This window comes from Chroicocephalus ridibundus, chromosome 1 (genome assembly GCF_963924245.1).
Source record: "Chroicocephalus ridibundus chromosome 1, bChrRid1.1, whole genome shotgun sequence".
Classification (NCBI taxonomy): Eukaryota; Metazoa; Chordata; class Aves; order Charadriiformes; family Laridae; genus Chroicocephalus; species Chroicocephalus ridibundus.
This window is the reverse complement of record NC_086284.1, coordinates 206,836,827-206,859,270: the sequence shown is the minus strand read 5'-3', so window position 1 is coordinate 206,859,270 and position 22,444 is coordinate 206,836,827. Positions and strand designations below refer to the sequence as shown.

Sequence of the window (22,444 nt, the reverse complement as noted above, 5' to 3'; positions counted from 1 at the left end):
TGGTTGAAGAGAACATATTTGTCTCTGTTGACTCTAAAGGGAGACCAGGATGACTAACACAGGCTATGAAATCACATAAGATTCTTCAAAGATTTTATGTTTAATCTCTGATTTAATAGCTATATGGACACAGAAGCTTAATGTAAGGTAAGCAGGGAAAGTCTGGTCTTTCCATTTAGCATTTGAATCTTGTACTCTGTGATATATGGACAACAGCCTCACAACTGCCTATAAAATACCTCGACATCAATCACAACAACAAACAGAATAGCCACAACTGGCATTAAGCATTTATAATTCCCATTGTTTTATAGCCCTTTGCTGAGTGTATTTTTCAATGATGTCATGTGGGTTTTATTATCATACCTATAACAACATACATAATGAAAAGAAGATGAAACTCCTAAGTTTAAGCATTAATGTTTGCAAATATTTCTCACATTGCTTTACTTATTTTCATGAAGCTCAATAGCAGTACTGTACTTGAAAAGCTATCATGGATGCAGATGTAATGAGTTAAAAAAAAGCAGTCGGAAAATTGGACCATTAATGAAAATGCATTCCAGACTTTTCCCTAAGAGATGTCTACAGCTGCAAACCGACACAGAAATAAAAAAAATTAAGTCAGAGAGATTAAGAAATGTAGGGGTAGTTGTCAACAGAGCTCCATTTCAGTTCCTCAGCCCACAAAACAGACAGAACGTTGTTATCACTAGGAAACCCATCATGCAAGAAAGCGAGCTCCTTCAGCTACGTTGACACATAGCTGGGATTACTGAGGAATCCATAGAAGGTGTTCAGCACCTCACAAGTAAAATGTACTGACCACAAGCAGAAGATAACACAGCTGACAAGCTGCCAGCGTGAGATTCCTGTAAGGCTCTTAGCTGTAATTAGTTTGTATGGACCGGAGCATGCAGTCACAGGACTAGCTGGTAACAAGCTGTAATTAGTTTGTATGGACCGGAGCATGCAGTCACAGGACTAGCTGGTAACAACTTCAACCGTAACTCAATTTATTTTACTTATGCCTTGTAATTCTTTACTAGAAAAAACTATGGACAAAAGCTTAACTTTACACTTTTTAATTATTGAGTGACTAATCCTGAAATAATTACAAGCATTGAAATAATTTTCCATATTTGCAATGCTTCTACAAGGACAAACTCAGTTTTGCAATCCTGACTTGCATGCAATAGCATGTAGTACTTCAGCGAACAGCAATTTTGCTACCTGCACAAATGCCTGTGAGGGCTGTAACCTCACAAACTCTCGTTATAGATAATTTCATTACAAATTGTTTGCTTCTAAATATATAGTTTAGACGATAAATTTATTTAGATGATAAAGTTACTATTTCTCAATAATAAACTATTGTTGATACTATCACCTGATAAAGAAAAGCAGCTCTTTATTTTGTCTCACAAACCAGGACTCTAAGCCTCACACGGACATTAAAATGAAGTTTCCTCAAGCTAGAACAAATCCTTGTTGATCATATTGATCCTTTCCTTGTTCTTGTGCTAACGTGATTTTTTTGGTCTATATTCTTATTTACTGAGGCTTGTTCAGTCCTCCCAGTTTCTGCTGGGGTAAAATTAATTTTCTTCATAGTAGATAGTATGGGGCTACATTTTGGATTTGTGCTGGAAGCAGTGCTGATAATACAGGGATGGTTTGGTTATTGCTGAGCAGAGCTTACACAGAGTCCAGGCTTTTTCTGCTCCTCACACCACCTCACTGGCGAGTGGGCTGGGGGTGCACAAGAAGTTGGGAGGGGACACAGCCGGAACAGCTGACCCCAACTTACCAGAGGGATATTCCATATTATGTGATATCATGCTCTGTGTATAAAGCTGGGGGAAGAAGAAGGAAGGGGGGGACATTTGGAGTGATGGCATTTGTCTTCCCAAGTAACCATTACACATAATGGAGCCCTGTTTTCCTGGAGATGGCTCAACACCTGCCTGCCAATGGGAAGCAGTGAATGAATTCCTTGTTTTGCTTTGCTTGCATGCACAGCTTTTCCCTTACTTATTAAACTGTCTTTAGCTCAACCCACAAGTTTTCCCGCTTTTACTCTGCTTATTCTCTCCCCCACCCCACTGCAGGGGAGTGAGTGAGAGTCTGGGTGGTGGTTTGTTGCCAGCTGGGGTTAAAGCACGGCACAGTTACAGGGAGAAACTTTATGGCTCTGAATGCAATTGCACCAGAACTGAATTTGGATCACTATTTTTCCTTTTACTTTATTACACTTGCCTAATAGTTTTTGAGCGGAAGAATACTCCTTGAGTCAGCTCTGGCTTTGGGGTAGTGTCCCAAATTTTATAACCTCAGTAAAATCCTTCCAACAGTTGCTCCCCTCCTGTGCTGAGCACTCAGGCAGACACACTAGCAAGGAAGCCAGTACAACCCTACAACAGAACAGGAACACAAACTGGAAGAGGAGGCACCACACCCATGCAGTCACCCCTTGGGGTGACCTTCCTGACAGCTAAAGTGCACTTCTGAATACCTCATGTACCTACTCAAGCTATGAAAAAAGTCACAACATTTCTGAAAACCTGCTGATACTGCAGTGCTGAAAGTAATTTAAATTTACTCTTGGAATGCTGAATACTCATTGGAACAATAAAGAATTAAAGCAGAAGATGAAATATCTTCAGCTGTTGAAAAAGGCATCTGATCTGGAAAAAAGAGGCAAGGAAATAGGACATGAAGTATGGAAAAGAGAACATAGAATACTAAGGGACCTTGAGACAAAAATACCTTTGCTAATGTTATAGTATATCTATATGACTCTTCAAGAGAAAAGGTTTACTGTTGTCAGATTTGAGTCTGAGTGCCAAGAGGGTGCTAAGTGACCTCAGCCATCAGAGAAAGTGAATTGAGGCAGGAAGTAAAGGTAGCAGAGAGTAGAGGGATGCTTCAGAGAAAGAAAGGCTCAGAGAAACAGGGAAGCAGAAGATACGCAGAGGCTCTCTCACTTCCAGCTCGGCAGTATTTCTCAGTCAACAAGATGCAAGACTTCTAAGAAAAGGATAAAGCAATAGATAAAAGACAGATATTCCCTTCAAAAACATTTCCCCTCCACGTTCCCTGCCTGCTATACATAAGAAGGTAAATAAGCAATATGTTTGTTTTCTGACTAAACAAGCAGCCATTAGTCATAATTCCCGAAGAGTTTACTTCGGAGTGCCAAGCACAGCTGGGACTGTATTAACACAGTTGGACAACAAAGGAAACTGTGTTCCAGAGGGATCAAGGGACAAGAAAGGTTGGTCCATGTGTTTCTATCCTTCTGAGAAATTAGGGAAACCAAGCAGTCACCTAACAGCAAACTTAGACCATCTTTGATGCAGCTTCCCCTTTCTCTGTGACTTTGCCCATACATACAGATATTTCAGAAGTCATTGCTTTATTATTTGTATAAAACCATCAGGCATCTTCATTTTACATCAGTGTTACTATTAGATCACCCACTACTCACAACTCTATTCTGGACATTCATTTTCACTGCCTTCCACAGGAACCAAACCCATCCCTTCTTTACAAACGGGTATTCACAGCCATTATCTGGTTTTCTTCATAGCTCATTTCCCCACTATTATTCACTGATCTGTTCCCCACATAGATACGTATTCTACCAGTCCTGTTTATTCTACACTACTTCAACATTAAAATCTCTCTCATTTCTGGAAAGCAGTATCTTCTCTCCCAGTAAACAAATTCACACAGAACGGAGGCACATCCTCCTCACTCCACACCCACAACACACAGAAGACCCGATGCTACCACCAGGCATGAAACAGATTCCAAACAGGGAACAATTAAATAATCTGTAGCTCTTCAGTTTAGAAAGCTAACAAACTGGGGAGAGGGGAGTACAATAGAGACCTATCAAGTCACCCTGCAGCAGTGAAGATGAAGAGAGGATCAGATGTTCAGTGTCTCATCCAATACAAGAACTACAGAACATGCAATAAAGCTGGTTGGAATCAAGTTCAAAAAAGATAAGAGGTGGCCGTTCTTGTGTAGTTAATCTGTGGAACTCAGTTGCTCAGGGTGTTGCAATGCCAAGAAGTTTATAGAGTTGAGGAGGAGACGACAAGTTCAAGGAAGAGGGATCAACTAAGGATTCCTAAATACAGAGGAATTTGGCTCATGAAATCCCTGTATCACAAATAGCTGGGGCCACACATTTGGTCGCCGTTAGATACTGCACCATATGGAGCTCTGGTCAGACTGTACAGCTGGTTTTGATCTCATGCAATATGAAGAACAAACAGAGGAAGTTTCTTATTAAAGTGAAAGAGCATTGACCTAAAGAGTGAATTTTAAATCTGCAAAAGAGGATATTCAATTCATATATAAGAATTAATGCAGTAAAATATGCAAGGGTAATTGAAACAATACCTAAACTGCGTTTTATGTAGGACAGAAATCTCCTTTTGAATAGAGGTAGAACACAGAGTATGAATAAATATCCCCTAAAGATATAAAACCCCATCATTTTTTTGGAAGAGTGATGCAAAATCAGTGAATAATTTTCATAAGATATGAGAACAAATGGGTAAAAAGCATGATATTCTGAAGATCTCATTTCTGTACTGCTTGGAAATTGCAATAAATTCTGTATTTAATAATTACTTCAGGAAACTTCATGTTGCTTAGTTATCTCATAGCAAATAATTTTTTCCAGATGCTTTCCATGTTTCTTTATTTCTCCCACTCCCAATTTGCTTCTTTCTCAAGTTTCTTTCTCTCTTAGAGCAAACATTTGGCTCTAAAAAAATCAGGAAAGAACTGCCAGAAAAATCTGCTCTATGCAGTTTGTACAGTGCCCTTGCTCTCCTTGCAGAAAAATAGTTTTAACTGCTGAGCTGCTGACATTGTTTATTTGTATTTATATATACCAACTACACTACAGCTGGATTGAAGACAGGTGAAAATAGCAAGCACCCCACAAAAGGAAAATATGAATTCATATTTTAAAACATGCCATAGTACTGTTTGTAATTTTACTAGAACAGCTTCCAGTACAACACATATATGCAGATAATTAAAATATATACAATATCAAGCTCGTTCTGGACTTTTTTCCTTTTATAGAAATGTCAAGTATTCACTTCTTTCACAGCAAATTTTTCATTTTTCCAATATGAGAATATACAAGTACTTCTCCTTTTAAATACCTGAATAGAAAAACTTAAATAAACTGTGCTTCTGGTGCTAAAAATAGCATTGGGTCTATTTATGACATTGTTTCCATAGAATCCCAGTCACTGGGTCTCTGAGACACTTTAATGATTCATATTAAAGTGTCCTAGACTAGAATTGTTCCTGTTAATTTTGCTTACCTAAACATTAATCGTGCAATGTAGTAAATTTTGAATAGCATTCAAAGGACATCATAGCATGTTCTAAAATTAAAATAATCTACAAGTATCACACCAGGGTGATTTTATTCATCATTGAAAAATTGCTGTACTAGGGAAAGTTTGTGGCAATTTGTTTAAGAACAGCCGTCAAGAAATGTGTCCATGTAAGATGGAGGGGAGATTGAATTCTATTACATGTTATTATCGTTTTAGATAAGCTATGATAAAATCAGCAGCGTTTGACCACTACCACCTACCATTCCATCTTGATCTGAATTTCATACTCTCTTTCTTTAATAGCATTGTATTCATTTTGGCAACTAAGAAGTTGTTGCCTTATTCGGGAAACTTCACTGGAGGATTCTTCAGGGAACTGTTCTGCTTTTTCCAGGTCATGTTGCTGTTGTTCCAGTTCTACACTAAGACGTTTGGCTTCCTGCAACAGCTGGATCTCAGATTCCTGTAAACTACATTAAATAGAAAAATTTAGAACTAGGCAATGAGCAGCATAAGCTTTTTATTTATACTTCTTCACCTACCTATAATATTTAATTCAAGATTTTCAAGATGAGACGGGATTAAGTCCTGAATAATCTGGTTTGACCTCCTGTTGGACCCTGCTTTGAACAGGAGGTTGGACCAGAGCCCTCCTAAGACCTGTTCAAACCTGAATTATCCTGTGATGCCGTGAGAGCAGTGGAATCTGATGTGAGGGTGTTTTTCTGCATACCTAGAGTTGGAGTGCGATACATCTCATCTAATTTTAACCAGATGAAAGATGATTAGTTTTCTAATTTAATTGCTTAGCACCTTCTAGAACCAGCGAAGAGACAAGGAATCCATTGCATCCTAAGAAGGGCTGAAGGCTAGATCTGAATCAGCGTGGGGACCAAGAACATGGAAGGATTCACCAGGACAAGGCCCAGTGTGGGCTATGTGACACCTTTAAGTTCTTAGTAAATACCACGACACCCACCCAGTGTTGAATTGCACATTGCTGTAGTGTTACTAGTATCTGAAGTAACTCATTTAATGATACACAAGCTGCAAATACGTTTGTCGACTTCTGTGGAAGCTTATGATAAGGCTTGTACACATCATCAGTTATCTGATCTGACTTGTATGAGTCTATCTTCAGAGAAACAACAAACTGTAATATTCTGTCAATATTAGGAGATTGGTATTCATAATATACTTAGGAACCTATGTGGTGATAGCTGAATAACAGATCTTAAAGGCTGTTAGTAAAACACATTGATTATTATGGAAAAATCATACAATGCACAACATATAAACCTGTTCTTTACGCTATAGAGATCATTGTGTATGCCTTCTCTATATTTCTACATTATAACTTTTGTATAATGGTATACTAAAATTAGTTACAAATGATGTGGAAGAATAAAGAACTGTCACTTGCCTTTTATTAATTAAAAATATGATGCAATTTAATGCTTTTTAAGCAAAAGGAATTATAATCTCCCATATCGAGAAACTCTATACATAAATTTTACCTCAAAGATGACATTTATGGCTTAGCAACAAAACCAAAATTACATATCACACTGAAGAACAGAGTTGAGATGGTAACTATAAAAACACAGAATATAAAGCTGACTATACTGCATAAATGTAGTTGAAATAACATAGGAGAAAAAGTTTTGTTTTCTGTCATATTTGTACTTAGATAACCACTTCCTTTTCTAAACCAGAAAATAAGAAAACCACAGACTTCAACAGGAAACAAGAGTGTGCCTTTATCACGAACAAATAACTTCATGTGTGATGTATTTTCATAGAAACTTTTTAAGGGAAAAATAAATTGACTTATCAACACAAGATCCGAAACAATATTTAGATCTTCTTTAAGTCCAACAGAATGTATGCTGGTTTAGGAGAAAATATAATTGGCTGCAGTAATAGACATTCATTTCAAAAATCATTCTTACATAAAACATAAATTTTACATAAAATTACATAAAAACGTAAGTCCTTCCTAAAACCAAAATTCTTAGTATTGATTTTTTCAAGATAATAAAAATAGAAACAAGAACTGAGTGCTGAATCTAGACCAGATCTTGCTTGCTGTAGTAGCCAACAGTATTTTTTCATGTGAAGATTTAAATTTAATTGATGACAATGAAGAAATAACTGAACATCTACGCAATATACGTATCTAGAATCACATGAGTGCACAAGCAGGCTTGCCAAGTCTGATGTGGCAGATTTTGAATTTGTGAAATGATTAATAATTTAACATCTGCTTAAGAAGATGAGATTCCCAAACTGTCAATGAACTATCATTATTACCTGACTTTCTTACAGCTTGATGTATCAGAATATTCATATTAGGTTCCTAAACCGAGATAATAAAAATAAAAATTTACAATTCGGCCACATGATTGTGTGATCAAATTGGTTTTCAGGGGCCAAATATGAGCTCAGGTCCGTCAGCTTTATGGGGAGCCTGACTGCAAAGTGGATGGGTGAGACCGCACCAGAATGGGATGACAGCCTGTTCCCAGAATTTCAGCTGTGCAGCAAACATAAATTTAAAAGCACATAACACTTTGGAGGGATGTATCAAAGAAGTTATTTGCCAGGTGACATCTCTCAGCTTTCCAGAATGCCAAATTGTGCAAAACTGAAACCAATAAACAGAGGACCACACTATAAACTTAAAACTCTCTGTGTACTCTAGTAACAGCCTTGGAAATTATCTGCATACAGACTAGTTGCATGCATCATATTAGACAAATTTGTATTGTATATCAGAGACATCAGTTGCAATCGTTCGGCATAGCTGTCACAGGGATCTACACTGCTTAAGATGCATAAGATTTTCTCTGTGAGATTTTTGTATGCAACTAAATGAAAGAAGAACACACCCAGCTTGAAGACTTCAACCAACATCATTTGTTTCCATATGGGATTGTAACAGCACTAGGACACATGGGGATTAATTAGGAAAGAGATTAAATTCAACTGTAATAAGTGAAAAAATAAGTTGTTGATCCACAGAACCATACTGCACATATACGGGTAAAGAACTAAAAATTAAAAAGTAGCATTAATTCTGTGAATGGTTCGTTGCAGGAAAAGAGTATACACATACACCAAACCTATCATCAGGACTCTCTTTATAAGCGACAGAGAAAAACAGACACTTGCAGATGTTCGTATAAGGAGGAAGTGTGTGGTCCCTATTTTTTTCTATAGACCTTTAAGGGACTCTAGATACCTAGTTCAGATGTGCATGTCTACTGATGTTAACACATGAGCAAGTGAATTGCACTTTTAATGTCTGAACAGTCCTTAAATATACTGGAGATCACAATCAGTTTTTGGTAATCGATTTCCCTTGTTTCTTTTAGCAATAAGAGAAATTTCTCTGTGGAATTTAGTATTTGTTCATGCATTGGCATTTTGCTTTGACACATGACTACATCAAAGTAAAGAATGTGGCATGATTCTCTCTGATGGACTTTCTTACAGAAGTATGGCAATTTCGTACTTCTGTGAGAACCATGGAAAGAATGAGAGATGTAATCTACCATCTCATATTTTCATGCTTTTGCTGCATGGTGTTTACAGTAGTTTTACGTGTGACAGAAAAGACAGCTGAGTCCTGTTTTTGCTCAGGCCATATTCCACTTATTAAACATACAAAGGAAGTGTCTTTACATAAAAGAATGTTCTATATAAAAGAATGCTATACAGATATATAAAATAATATATGTAGCAATATGCTTGTATTTTTTCCAACCAAAGACTAGTTTCAAACTAACACTGGCTAAAAGTCAATCAAGTTCAGCAGTTACTGGATTTCTGCTTCAGCTCAGTGAACATCAGTGTGGTAGAAGCCTTCTCAATCAACTAATCCAAAATCCACATCATATGTTGAGTTCTGAGCCTTAAGAAAATGCTTCTTGCATTTTCTAGGGAGTCGAACTGGTTTAGGCGTGCTGTTTTTAATTTTGCTTCCCAAAAATATTTGCTATGCAGTAATCTGAATTAGGTCAGATGACCTTTTACAGAGTCAAGACCATAGTTTAACTCCCTATTTTATTAAGATGAAACTAGAAGACTCAGCTAACCTCACGAAAAACTGTGTTTTCAGGATTTTGGGAACGCCTTTTCAAATTACTTTACATTACTTGGCACTTACCACTATCCAGACTGCCAGGAGGCACACCAAATCCCAGCGTAACCCAAGTAAGCAAGTATGATTTGAATTAGTTTTACAATCCTTAAATTAGGCCTTAGCTTCAGTGACAGAACAGCCATGGTTCTCTTATAAGCAGAACTGTCATAAAGGTTTTGATGTGAACTGTCAGGGAAATTGGGCTAAAATATTGTTAATATGTTGGATGTTGTCATACCTATTACAGAAATATAACAGGAGTATCATGATGCTGATTTTACTGATAATTATGGGTATACTATAAGTAATATCAAAATTATTAGTCACAAATACTAATGTAGTATTGCAGTATTTGCAGTAGGGCTGCTCTGTTCTGTGACACACTGTTCATCTAGTACAACTGTACTATCTCGTCCCACTTCGTCCCACCAGTTTCTGTTCCTTACACTTACACATGCCCTGCTCAAAGCTGGCGTTGGGCTGTGAGCATGATCTCTTCTCTTCTCTCTCTTCCAGCAAGTACCAGAGCAGGGCAGATCCACAACTAATACACCTAATTTCCCAGTTTCATGTACACTTTGAAGCTTACGTTTCTAACCTTCTACATTTATTAACAGCCCTGTCTGATGTGACTCAACATTCTCTGAGGGTAAAATTCCCACCTATTTAGATATGACAGAAATTCCTAGAAATGAGCCTTTAGCTCCTTCAGTTGCTCTCTGTGATGTTAGCTCAGCAGGTCAGAGTCTTTTCATATGCTACAATTCTGGCTACATGACCTATAAATATATCTTTATTTTAAACTTGTATATTGTCTTTTGCAGTTTGTCCTTACCTCCGCTGCCATTATCATTATGTTTATATTAAAAACAAAGATGTTCAAGCAAGTATTTAAATATCCCAAATTACCTTGAAACTTCCTATTAAATAATACTGTTTTTCAACCCTGTGTCCTTGCTTCCTCTTTATGAACAATCACTGTCAGAAAGCCTTAAATGATAATTAGGCTCCAGCATCAGCAGAAAATTAAATATGTAATGCTTTGGCTAGTTAAACAAAAGTCTAAAAAAGGAATATTGTACCTTATCACTAAATGATAATTAGGCTCCAGCATCAGCAGAAAATTAAATATATAATGCTTTGGCTAGTTAAACAAAAGTCTAAAAAAGGAATATTGTACCTTATCACAGTCTTATGCAGCAGGGTATACTTTCCCTTCAGCTCAGCTACTCTGGTGCCTGTGATTTTTCCGGCAGCAAATAGCTATGGAAGGGAAACAGACAGTTATGAAACCTCCTAAGCACTAATGTTTTCATTCTGCTGCAACTTTTTATAACTATAATTGTCAGCCTTTTAGTTTATGCAGTCTTTGGTAACATACCAAATCAAGTACATAATAAAATCAAATACACAGATGAAAAAATGCTTATTTACATAATAATTCAAAGCATAAACGTAAGAATATAAAGAATGTACCTGTCAGAACTACAGTGCTACCTGCACCACCATTTCTTCTCTGATTTTCTGTCTGTATTAATATTTCATGATAATTCTGTCTTGACTTTGAACTCAGGTTCTAAGTAACCTGTTTTCCACACTAACTGGTTCAGTTTTGGTATATACCAGCTGGCCTGAGCAGGTAAGACTGAAGCTAAAAGTCCAGTTTGTGCTAAAGTGTTGTCTCCACAGGCAATATGGTTGCAAAAAAGAGGAGGTGGGCTCAAGCTAGATCATCCCCAGGCCACAAAACACATTGCCTTACGTGCCTCTGCAGGTCTTTGGCAAACACCGAGAGCAAACCACTCCACGTATTTAATACTAAAAAAGCTGTATGTGTGTGATGCAGCATACCCATCTCTTAGGTGATTCCTCAGGTGTCTTGAGGGCAGTAATTTGGGTCAATGAGCCATTTCTTCTTAATAGAAATAGGAAATAGTGCTAGGAGCCAAATTTTGCCACTGGGAAATATCACAGCAGTAATACGATACTATTTCCTGGGATATTTCTTTAGAAAACCATTTTTTCCCCTCTTCTGGCTACAAGTAAGGAGAACCAGGTTAAATCCAGGAAAAAATGTAAGGTGATCTGGATCTATAAAAGTCCATAGTTAGCCTTTTGGGGCAGCAAGTCAAATCTGCAATTTTTATGGGAACCTGCCAAGAAATGTGGTTGTGCAGATCTCCCGAAATAAGGAACAAAATTACTACAGCCCCAGGAAAATCCTAGAAGTCATACTTCAACCCTTATGTTTGACAAGGCCTCCAGGGAAAGGTGTTTTTCTAAGCTGAACTAAGGTCCATTTAAGAGATTCATATGTGGGCTATTCCGTAGAGGCCCCTTTCTTTAATATCCATGAGAAACCGTCCAGAACCAGTGCTGGGAAGAAGAAGAACCCAAGTGAATACGCCAAAGGAAGTATACATTTTGTTGATAGCTCTTTGATTTATGTATTTTTTTAAGATCTGCTGCAAAATATTTCATGGTCGCAAAGACAATCTTTGCTGTCTGCAACCCTGAGAAAGGGAAAGCAGATCTATCTTTTATTTGTTTGCATGAGATTAAAGATAAGCAGCTCTCAAATATTTATTTTGGCATTCTCTATGATCCAAAGATACTGTTCACTTAAGTTCACAATACTAACTAGCTCTTCTGTGAGAAAGAAAATATCTTCCATTTACTTCTTAGCCTCATATGTAGGTATAGTTGTCCTCACTATTGCCCTTTCTCCATGCTCCTCTGATCTATAGCTGTGAGTTACAGTTACTTACTGCTTAGCCTCCCACTGCATACCTAGGCCATGTTTGACCATGTTTCCCCAGAAATAAACTTACTTGTCCTTTTTCTCCAAGGCCCTTGGGAAGGCAGAAGGGAGAGAAAGGAAAGAGGCAACAGCTTGATGGGAAAAAATAGTTAGTTGTGGAAAAAGGGAGGAAAAGCATGAGGCTGCCATAGAAAAATTGTATTATTTGTGGTCCTAAAACCAGATGAAGGATGGGACCCCTGATTTTCAAATCCATAATGCTTTCAAGGCTGCCTTTCCCACATATGTGATAGCTGGTGATGTGTAAATGAAGTGAGCCTGAGAAGCTATGTTAGCTGAATCAATGGATGTTCCCAGAAATTCACTGCATGTCTAGAACGGGGCTAGCAATTGTTTTCCTTACACATTTCTATCATGCTGAGGAATTTCAGATTTCCAGTCCCTGAATACATTGTCTATTGATAACAAAAGTTATGGGCAGGACTGCAATGACAATAGGTACCCACTTGGACTTGGAACTACAGTTGCGCACAGTCAGCAGAGGATCAGTAACAGCTTTTTGCAAAAGATACTGAAAATGGGTAGAGATCACCTTCTTTTGGAGTCACAACTTAGTGGACAGTATAAGGGACAGAGTGCCACATTTCTTGTTTGCCATCAGGTAAACAGTTTTCCAGCTGGGATGACTTTGGTTCCTACTAATATCTAGAATGGAATTAGAGCCCAGAAATTGATTGTCCTTCCATTTTCTGAAATGGCTACTCACAGTCCTGAAGAAAATTGCCTCTTGTGGCCATAGACATCCTTCAGTTCGATGGTAAATTACAGTACCTATTATAAAAATTTTTCTTGTACAGTTTCTCCTCAGAATATTTTATGCTTTATTCCATTGCATGGAAAAAAGCACGTTTGGCCGCCTTGGCTTGTAATCACAGACCTTGCCTATCCCCTACCTGTGGAGACATGCTTCTGCCTCTGATGTTCCATTCCAGATCATCTCCTCACATATTTTTTATATATTCAGTTTACAAGGACAAACGTCTTATGGTGGAGAACAATATTAGCTACTAAATTTCCCTTTAGACATGTAATTTAAGTGCAACAATCCAGAACAAATCTTTACTTATGAGAATAATTTTTCACTTACATAAACTGACTTAAATAGGGATGCTTGCAAGAGTGAGTATTATTTCCTTAACTAATGGCTGAAACATTGATTCTTACCATACAACCTTCAAATCAAAACATATAGTAATTCACCTTTTGCTTTTTTCATTTACCTTCATTTGGCTTTAGAAGAAGTGGTTGGAATCAGAAAGGAAATCATGTCTCTGATTTTACGGGTCTGTGCTTACAATGGATTTCGTCCTGAATGGTAGATGATATCTAATGGGCATTCTGGATCTACTTACCCTTTAAAAAAAAATATCTGGCATAGCTAATACAATTACCAACAGTAAAAAATAAATTAGACTAATTTAGTTGAAATTTAAGGCTCTGAACTATAAGAAATACATTGTAGGCAATGCCTTGAGTCCTAATATGCTCTTACTTGCCTGTTAATTTAGTGTAAATAGTCCTCCTTCCATAGACTTCCAGACTTAATCTGTTCTGAAACCAGGGAAATGGGTAATATTTCTAATATGACCTATAAAGCACTATAGTGTATTATAATAATAATCACTAAGCCAGAAGACTTACACTGGTGTAAACAGTAAAATATCAACCAGGAACACTAAACCCATACATTGAATTTCTGGATGCCAGCTGCCTCTCTAAATGACAGGTTTTGCATTTGGCTCTCAGATTAAACAGAGAAGTATATAAAAATTCTTGTAACCAGTCGCCATAAAATAAAACATTCATACAGCTTTATTACTCAAGTTCAGTATTAGATTACTTTTTTTACATACCACAAGCTAAATTGGAACTGGAATTCATAAATATTTCTTTTTACCTCCGTTTCTGAATGTTCACAATAGATGAGTCACATTTTTTTTTGAGATTCTGTGTAATTTGAACTAGGTTCATCTTTGTCTTTACTATCATAAAAGGCATGTTTTAATACAGAATAAGTAACAAATTAAGTCTTAAATTGCACTAGAGACAAAGGTTAATAATTTTATTCCTCTATAGCTAGATGATGTTGGCTATGGGCATAGTTATTTTTCTTCCCTATCCATGTCATGGTAAAAATTACAGGCTACTAACATATGTTAAGTACACAAATACATATAAAACCTGAGTATATGCGCACTTTATTCATTAACTTGCACCTACAGACAGGCAGATTCTAAAGGTCCTACTCCATTTCATTTGATCAGTAAGAACTGAGACACATAATCTGCAACAGATAAATGTAAATGGAGAATATCTCAGCTGCATAATTAAAATCTGGATCTGACATTGATCAGATTATCTTAATTTTGTAAAAATGTTTGTGTCCATTATATCTACCAGTGATTAATTAAAATTTATACTATGTTCATAACATAGAGAGAGCATTAATGTCTTGTATAAAGGTCCGTAGATTTCTAGAAGTCTAGTAGAAGTCTAGTGCCAAGAGTCTTGCAAAGATTACTCAAAAAAAACCCCCAAAAAAGTAAAACCGAATCTCAAAACGGCCCACCTTGCATATGTAACAGAAGACTCCACTGATTAATTTGAATTACTCTAATTCCTAATAATTGCAACATGGAAATTCAATGTAAGAAATATATAATATTCCTAACTTGTTTTATGAGTCTGCCATAGACCACCTAACCAGGATGAAGGGACAGATGAAATATTCTATAAGCAGCTGAGAGAAGTCTCACGATCGCTAGCCCGCTAGCCCTTGTTCTCATGGGGAACTTCCACATGTCTGCTGGAAATACGGTACAGCAGAGAGGAAACGGTATAGGAGGTTCCTGGAATGTGCGGAAGAGAACTTCCTAACACAGCTGGTGTGGAAGCCAATTAGGGAAGGTACCCTGCTAGAACTGTTGTTTGTGAACAGAGAAGTGGCGGATGATGCGATGGTTGGAGGCTGTCTTGGGCACAGCGATCATGAAATGATTGTTTTCAATTCTTGGATAAGTAAGGAGAGAGGTCAGCAGAACCATCACCTTAGACTTCCAGAGGGCAGACTTTGGCCTGTTTAGGAGGCTGGTTGACAGACTCCCTTGGGAGGCTGCCCTGAAGGGCAAAGGAGTCCAGGAAGGCTGGACATTCTTCAAGAAGGAAATCCTAAGGGCACAGGAGCAGGCCATCCATATGTGCTGAAAGACAAGCTGGTGGGGAAGAAGATCAGCCTGGCTGAACAGAGACCTTTGGCTGTAGCTCATGGAAGAAAAGACAGTTTATGACCTTTGGAAGAAGAGGTAGGCAACTCGGGAGGACTACATGGATGTTGTGAGGTTATGCAGGGAGAAAAGTAGAAGGGCCAAAGGCCAACTAGAACTTAATCTGGCTACTGCCGTAAAAGACAATAAAAAATGTTTCTGTAAATACATTAGCAACAAAAGGAGGGCTAAGGAGAATCTCCATCATTTATTGGATGCAGAGGAAACATAGTGACAAAGGATTAGGAAGAGGCTGAGGTACTTAATGCCTTCTTTGCCTCAGTCTTTAATAGTAAGACCAGTTGTTCTCTGGGTACCCAGCCCCCTGAGCTGGAAGACAGGGACAGGGAGCAGAATGAAGCCACCGTAATCCAAGGGGAAATGGTTAGTGACCTGATACACCACTTAGACACACACAAGTCTATGGGGCTGGATGGGATCCACCCAAGGGTACTGAAGGAGTTGCGGAAGTGCTCACCAAGCCACTTTCCATCGTTTATCAGCAGTCCTGGCTAACTGGGGAGGTCCTCGTTGACTGGAGGCTAGCAAATGTGACACCTATCTACAAGGAGGGCCGGAAGAAGAATCTAGGGAACTACAGGCCTGTCAGTCTGACTTTAGTGCTGCAGAAGGTTATGGAGCAGATCATCTTCAGTGCTATCACGTGGCACAGAGAGGACAACCAGGTGATCAGGCCCAGTCAGTATAGGTTTATGAAAGGCAGGTCCTGCTTGACTAAATTGATCTCCTTCTATGACAAGGTGACCCACTTGGTGGGCGTGGGAGATGCTGTGGGTGTTGTTTACCTGGACTTTAGTAAAGCCTTCGACACCTTTTCCCACAGCATTGTCCTGGAGAAACTGCCTGCTCATGGCTTGGATGGGCATACTCTTCACTGGGTAAAACACCAGCTGGAGGACTGGCCCAGAGAATGGCGGTGAAAGGAGTTAAATCCAGTTAGCAGCCAGTCACAAATGGTGCTCCCCAGGGCTCAGTACTGGGGCCTGTTCTGTTTAATATCTTTATCAATGATCTGAACAAAGGGATCAAGTGCACCCTCAGTAAGCTTGCAGATGACACCAAGCTAGGTGGGATTGTTGATCTGCTTGAGGGTAGGATGGCTCTACAGAAGGACCTGGACAGGCTGGATCGATGGGCTGAAGCCAACTGTATGAGATTTAACAAGGCCAGGTGCCAGGTCCTGCGCTTGGGTCACAACAACTTCATGCAGTGCTACAGGCTTAGGGAAGAGCGGCTAGACCTGGGGATGTTGGTGGACGGCTGGCTGAATATGAGCTGGCAGTGTGCCCAGGTGGCCAAGAAGGCCAATAGCGTCCTGGCTTGTATTTGAAATAGTGTGGCCAGCAGGACTAGGGAAGTGATCGTCCCCCTGTACTCAGCACTGGTGAGGCCACACCTCAAATACTGTGTTCAGTTTTGGGCCCCTCACTCCAAGAAAGACATTGAGGTGCTGGAGTGTGTCCACAGAAGAGCAACAAAGCTGGTGAAGGGTGTAGAGCACAAGTCTTATCAGGAGCAGCTGAAGGAACTGGGGTTGTTTAGCCTAGAGAAAAGGAGGCTGAGGGGAGACCTTCTCACTCTCTACAACTACCTGAAAGGAGGTTGTAGTGGGGTGGGGGTCAGTCTCTTCTCCCAAGTAACAGGCAATAGGATGAGAGGAAACAGCCTCAAATTGTGCCAGGGGAGGTTCAGATTGGATATTAGGAAAAAATTCTTCACCAAAGGGGTTGTCAAGCATTGGAACAGGCTGCCCAGGGAAGTGGGCACCATCCCTGGAGGTATTTAAAAGATGTGTGGATGTGGCACTTAGGCACATGGCTTAGTGGTGGACTTGGCATTGTTAGGTTTACAGTTGGACTCAATGATCTTAAGGGTCTTCTCTATCCCCAAATGATTCTATGAATATTGGTAGAAACACTTGTGTTTAAGCAACATATGTTTGAATAAGCTCTAGGTTAATTCAAAATTTGGTAAACTTTGGCAGCAGTGACTGTAATGAGTATCAGAGCTTCCAGATTTCAACATTAGGGAAATAAGCTTGCAGGTTAGTTCAAAAAAAGTCATCATTCGAGAACATACAAATAAAACAACTTACGATAAAATAGCCAAAAGTATTTACATATGTACATACAACACACAAACATAACATTTCTAAATGAATGTTTGTCATAATTTTCTTCTAGACTTTTGGATCTGTATTAGCCACGTTTCTATAAAAAAAAAGCTGTGTAGAAGAGTACTATCCCAAGTTTAAAAAGAAGTTACATTTCATTCCTCCCCCTTCCCTCCAGGATGCACTCACAGTTCATTTTATTGCTTGTAAGCTCTCACATTGTTGAGGTAAGTAAAATGGTGGTTATCCTTAGTTTAACTAATTATGATGCTACATTGAAAAGGAAAAGAATTAGTAAAAAGACAGAGGAGTGAGGAAAAAAAAAAAGACCTTGTGAATGGCAACTGAGGACATCTTTTTTTCAGTCCTGTGTTAACCATAATGCCCTGGAAAGAATTGAGGTCATTTTGTTATACTTGCGATCTCAAATCTGGACTTTGGAATATAGTTGGGTAAATAGGAAATATTCTTAAACTGTTGAGTCTTCCAGTCCCGTTCCACATCAGTTGTACTTAACTGTATTTTGCTTTTCTTTCTTGTTATACAACAAACTGGGATCCCACACGTTTTTACATACACCCAAAATTCATAGATCATCTGAATAAACTAAAATAAATTTTCCTTATCTAAATGGAGAATTACTGGAAAGCCAGATGAAGATTTGGCTGCTAACGGATGGTTGCTTGGCAACTTTTTGCTTTCCTTTTCCCTGTACTCCCATAAATGTAATTACATAAGAAGTACGGAAGTATGTGTCTTTCCCTTTTAATTTAAATGTTCTGTTATGTTTATTTTATCCTATTAAGTTACCCTTTCTTTTACTTTACACTCATCTTTAACTGATTAACAGGAGTGTAATTGTCTAACTTACATTTTTTCATGTTACCTCTCTATCTGAAGCTTGGCTATTCTACCAGAAAAACAAAATACAGCAAAACAAACCCAAAACCAAACTCCAAAACAAATTTTTTTTCCTTCAATCAGTCCCATGATAGTCCCATGAATAGTCCCATGAATAGTGCCATGAAAAGTCCCATGAAATAACAGTACTGGGTAATCTTGTCCTATGACAAAGACTGTGGAGGAAGATTTTGCTGAAAAGGGGAAAGGGAAGAGCATATCCTTCATATTTTTCTAGTAAGCAAAGGTGGATGCTCTGGGCAGAAACCCTTTAAATATAGGGATCCATGAGAAAAACAGAATAACACTTATGCTCAGATAGCTGTTCTGTACACCCGTATCCGTACCAGTAATAGGTTCATATTTGCTTGCTACTAACAGGTCACCATCAGAACTCTCTTCAAAATGTCTTGAGGAAAATTCCAAGGAAAAGTGAGCACAATCTGAGGTTACAAACAATCTTTGCAGGATCTGAGGGAGCTCTTGTATATCCTTCCAGCTTGACTTCAGATCCAATAGTCCCTGGATGTGGAACTACAGTAATGTCTCTGAGGCTGGAAGGTGGATGTAGATGAGATGTTGGTAAGAAAGAGAAGATGTCAGAATGTGAATGGGAATTAAAACCATGGAAGGGAGGGGACCCACCTGATAAATAAGGTATGCTTCCATGTGAGCAACACTGAGGCCCCATCCCTGGGAGTGTTCAAGGCCAGGCTGGATGGGGCTTTGGGCAGCCTGGTCTAGTGGGAGGTGTCCCTGCCCAGGGCTGGGGGATTGGAACTAGATGAGCTTTAAGGTCCCTTCCAACCTAAACCATTCTGCGATTCTATGAAATCTGTCCCTAACTATATCAACACCTCCTCACCCCCACATTAAGTGCAGTAGGCTTTTACATTCTCCATTTTGACAGATTATATTCAATCCTTCCTGATAGTCAGCTCAAAGCAATAGATCAAGGAACTCATCTGGAATTTCAAAACAAGATTTCTGTAACTCAAATGTGATATAAATAAGAACTCTAAGAACTTTGACGTTCCCCGTTTTGAATTTCAAGGCTTTTTAAGCTTCTTTTGGGACTCTCCATAAATAATAAAACTAAGCCAAATTTTAAACTTAAAAAGATGATGCAATCTGAATGTTGGTCTAACTCCTCACACTCTTTTGACAAAAAGCATCAAGAAAAGCATAAAGATTAATATAGCCACCACCAAGAAAACACTGATTAACATCAATTACTCATAATCATAATGAAAGTGAAACATGTGAAGGCTTCCTAGGAAAGACTTAATTTCAGCAATGCCTAGAATCTCTCCTCCTCGGCGAAATGATGGAGCTAACACATGTTTCTAATTATGTTTGCAGATACTGCAAAATAACTAAAATGTATTCTAAGTTTTAACGGAATAATAACACTTTCCATCTCTCCATCCTAGGCTGTAGATTTCGTAATTATAACAAGACATTGTGATGACACTTACTGTTATTTTAACACAGAATAATCCAACATTTTATGTTAATTTTGTATATTTCAAACATCTGAAAGGTCTTGTCAAACAACTCTTTTGCCTCATAATAGGAGAAAAAAAAATATCAAGGGATTCATATATGTTACAGTTTGTATATACTCAGGATTTCAGCATAGTATTAGCCACTTGGCAAATGACTCTTCTGGCTAGTCTGCTATATGAGGTTTGGAATTTCCTCTCCGTGTTGTTTATTTGAAGAGCTTTTTTTACCCCTTTTGGATAATATTTAAATGTTTAAACATTCAGGGAAGAAAAAGGATAAATGCTGACCTTTGAACAGAAAGCTTTGTATTCTGTGTCAAAACCCTCATTGAGTCCACACTGTTTGGACACTTACCACACAGTTCAAAAGTTTCTTAGCCTGGAGAGAAGGCAGCACTATCTCCCATTGGCTTTTCAGGGGTTATGTCTACATTGCAGGGGGGCAACAGCTGCAAGCATGCTGAACCCATGCTATGACTCTTGCACTTCTATTCATATTGCCGGCTGTCAGTCTCCACAGAATGCATTCCATCCTTTAGAAGAGGTGAGCTAGGGCTATCTGCTGGTGTTTGGTTTGCCTGTGCCTGATATCTCCAAATTATCTAGACAAAAGCTTGGACCCATGATAATGCACTAAGGGGACTGAAGTTTTCTCCTCAAGTTCAGTCCATTGCTCAGATCGGGTTCATAATGGAGCTTGCACTTGTGCCAGAACAGTGCAGAAGGGAGCTCAGCTTGAACTTGCACCACTGTCTACACAGACATGGAAAACAAGGAGCATCTGCTCCAGGTGCTTAGCATCACTGTTGCCATCAACCGGAACTGAGAGTGATATGCTAACAATAAAATGAAGAAAAATGCAGTATACTAACTTGGCTTCTAAATGGCTAAATACAACAGCTTACGTTGTTCTCAATTTCTGAGAATTTCTATGACTTCTCATTACTTCTGAAGATCATGTCCTGGCTATGTCAAGATGGGGCACCCAAAAATGAAGGGACAATTTAAAACCTATAAATGTAGTATTTTTAACCCGTGTAGCAATGGATTTATCTCGGGAGGGGGGAAAAAAAAGAAAACTGATCTAAAAACTATGAGTCCTGATGCCTGAGAATTTAATGGTTGTAAGGACTTCTGTGGCAATTTAATCTGATTTCCCAAACAATACAGAGGACAGTTTTTACCTTCTTCACACCTTTTGCTACAGGGTTTGAAGTATGCACTTCAATACCACAAGATGAGACAATATCTTAGAACACAAAACTCATTATTGGAATCAGCCAGTGAGAAAATTCCTACTGACTTTGGAATAGGGATGAGTCCTAGGTCAGTTAGAGCCAGGACCATTTAACTCCGAATGCTGTTGACAAATAAATTAATATAATTGTTTCATGGTTTTCTAGATCAAAAAATAGATTAAAAACCAACTCAAATTGTTCCAGTTAACCTTTCCAAGCTTTTAAAATTCAATTTACGAAAATTGTTAAAGGCTAATGTAAATTAGACCAGGTCTACTTACCAAATGGCCTTACTTTTTACAGCAGTGAAATTTGGTCCAGTTTAGGAAAACACAGTGAAAATTTTCCTCAACATCCATAATGAAATCTGTTCCCTTTCAGCTAAGATAGATAGGATATCTCCCTCAAATATTCTTTTGCAGCACAAGGTCAACATCAAAGTCTTTTCAAATCAGACCACATTAGAAAACACTTTTCCGGGTAGAAGAAATAGTGTGACAGGCCATTTTGCCATATAGGGTAGGTTTTTTTCACATGAACTTCAGGTCATTTGTAAAGTTTAAATGCTGAGGAATGAAAGGAATTACTTCAATCTTTTTATTTTGTTTGTATTTTCTGAACTGTGAAGAGCCCCTACATATTAAAAATAGAGTAATTCTTTGCATTTCCCAGAATGTTTTGTTTACATTATTTTTATTACAACATATAGTAAAGCAAAAAATAAACTTTACATAATACAAGAGAGGAGTAGAATCAGAAAAATTGGGGCTGGAAGAGACATTTGGATGCCATTTAGTCTAATCTCCTGCTCAAAGCAGGGATAGCTTCAAATTTAGACCAGGTTACCTCAGGGCCCTGTTCTGTAAAGTTTTGAAAATGCAGTGACTAAATATGGATGCAGTAGCTGGATAAATACTGCACCAGATATAAGAGAATCTCTGTGTTCTGCTGATGTACCAACATCTGTCTCTACTTTTTACCCAAAAGAAGATACTGACTTGTCCTGAAGTACATTGAGGCTAAACACTGACTATCTTACTTTGTCTCACTTGCAT

At 38.3% G+C, this 22,444-nt stretch overlaps 1 protein-coding gene across 1 annotated transcript in view; it reads right to left on the bottom strand.

Annotated features, from left to right (window-relative positions):
• The window catches only part of CCDC146 (coiled-coil domain containing 146), a 74,396-nt gene that overhangs the window by 28,553 nt on the left and 23,399 nt on the right, over positions 1-22,444 (bottom strand). The window contains exons 2-3 of the mRNA XM_063323513.1: positions 10,706-10,788; positions 5,639-5,848 (exon numbers count right to left, since the gene is read on the bottom strand). Coding sequence (XP_063179583.1) covers positions 5,639-5,848; positions 10,706-10,788 — 293 coding nt within the window. The remainder of the gene's footprint in view (positions 1-5,638; positions 5,849-10,705; positions 10,789-22,444) is intronic.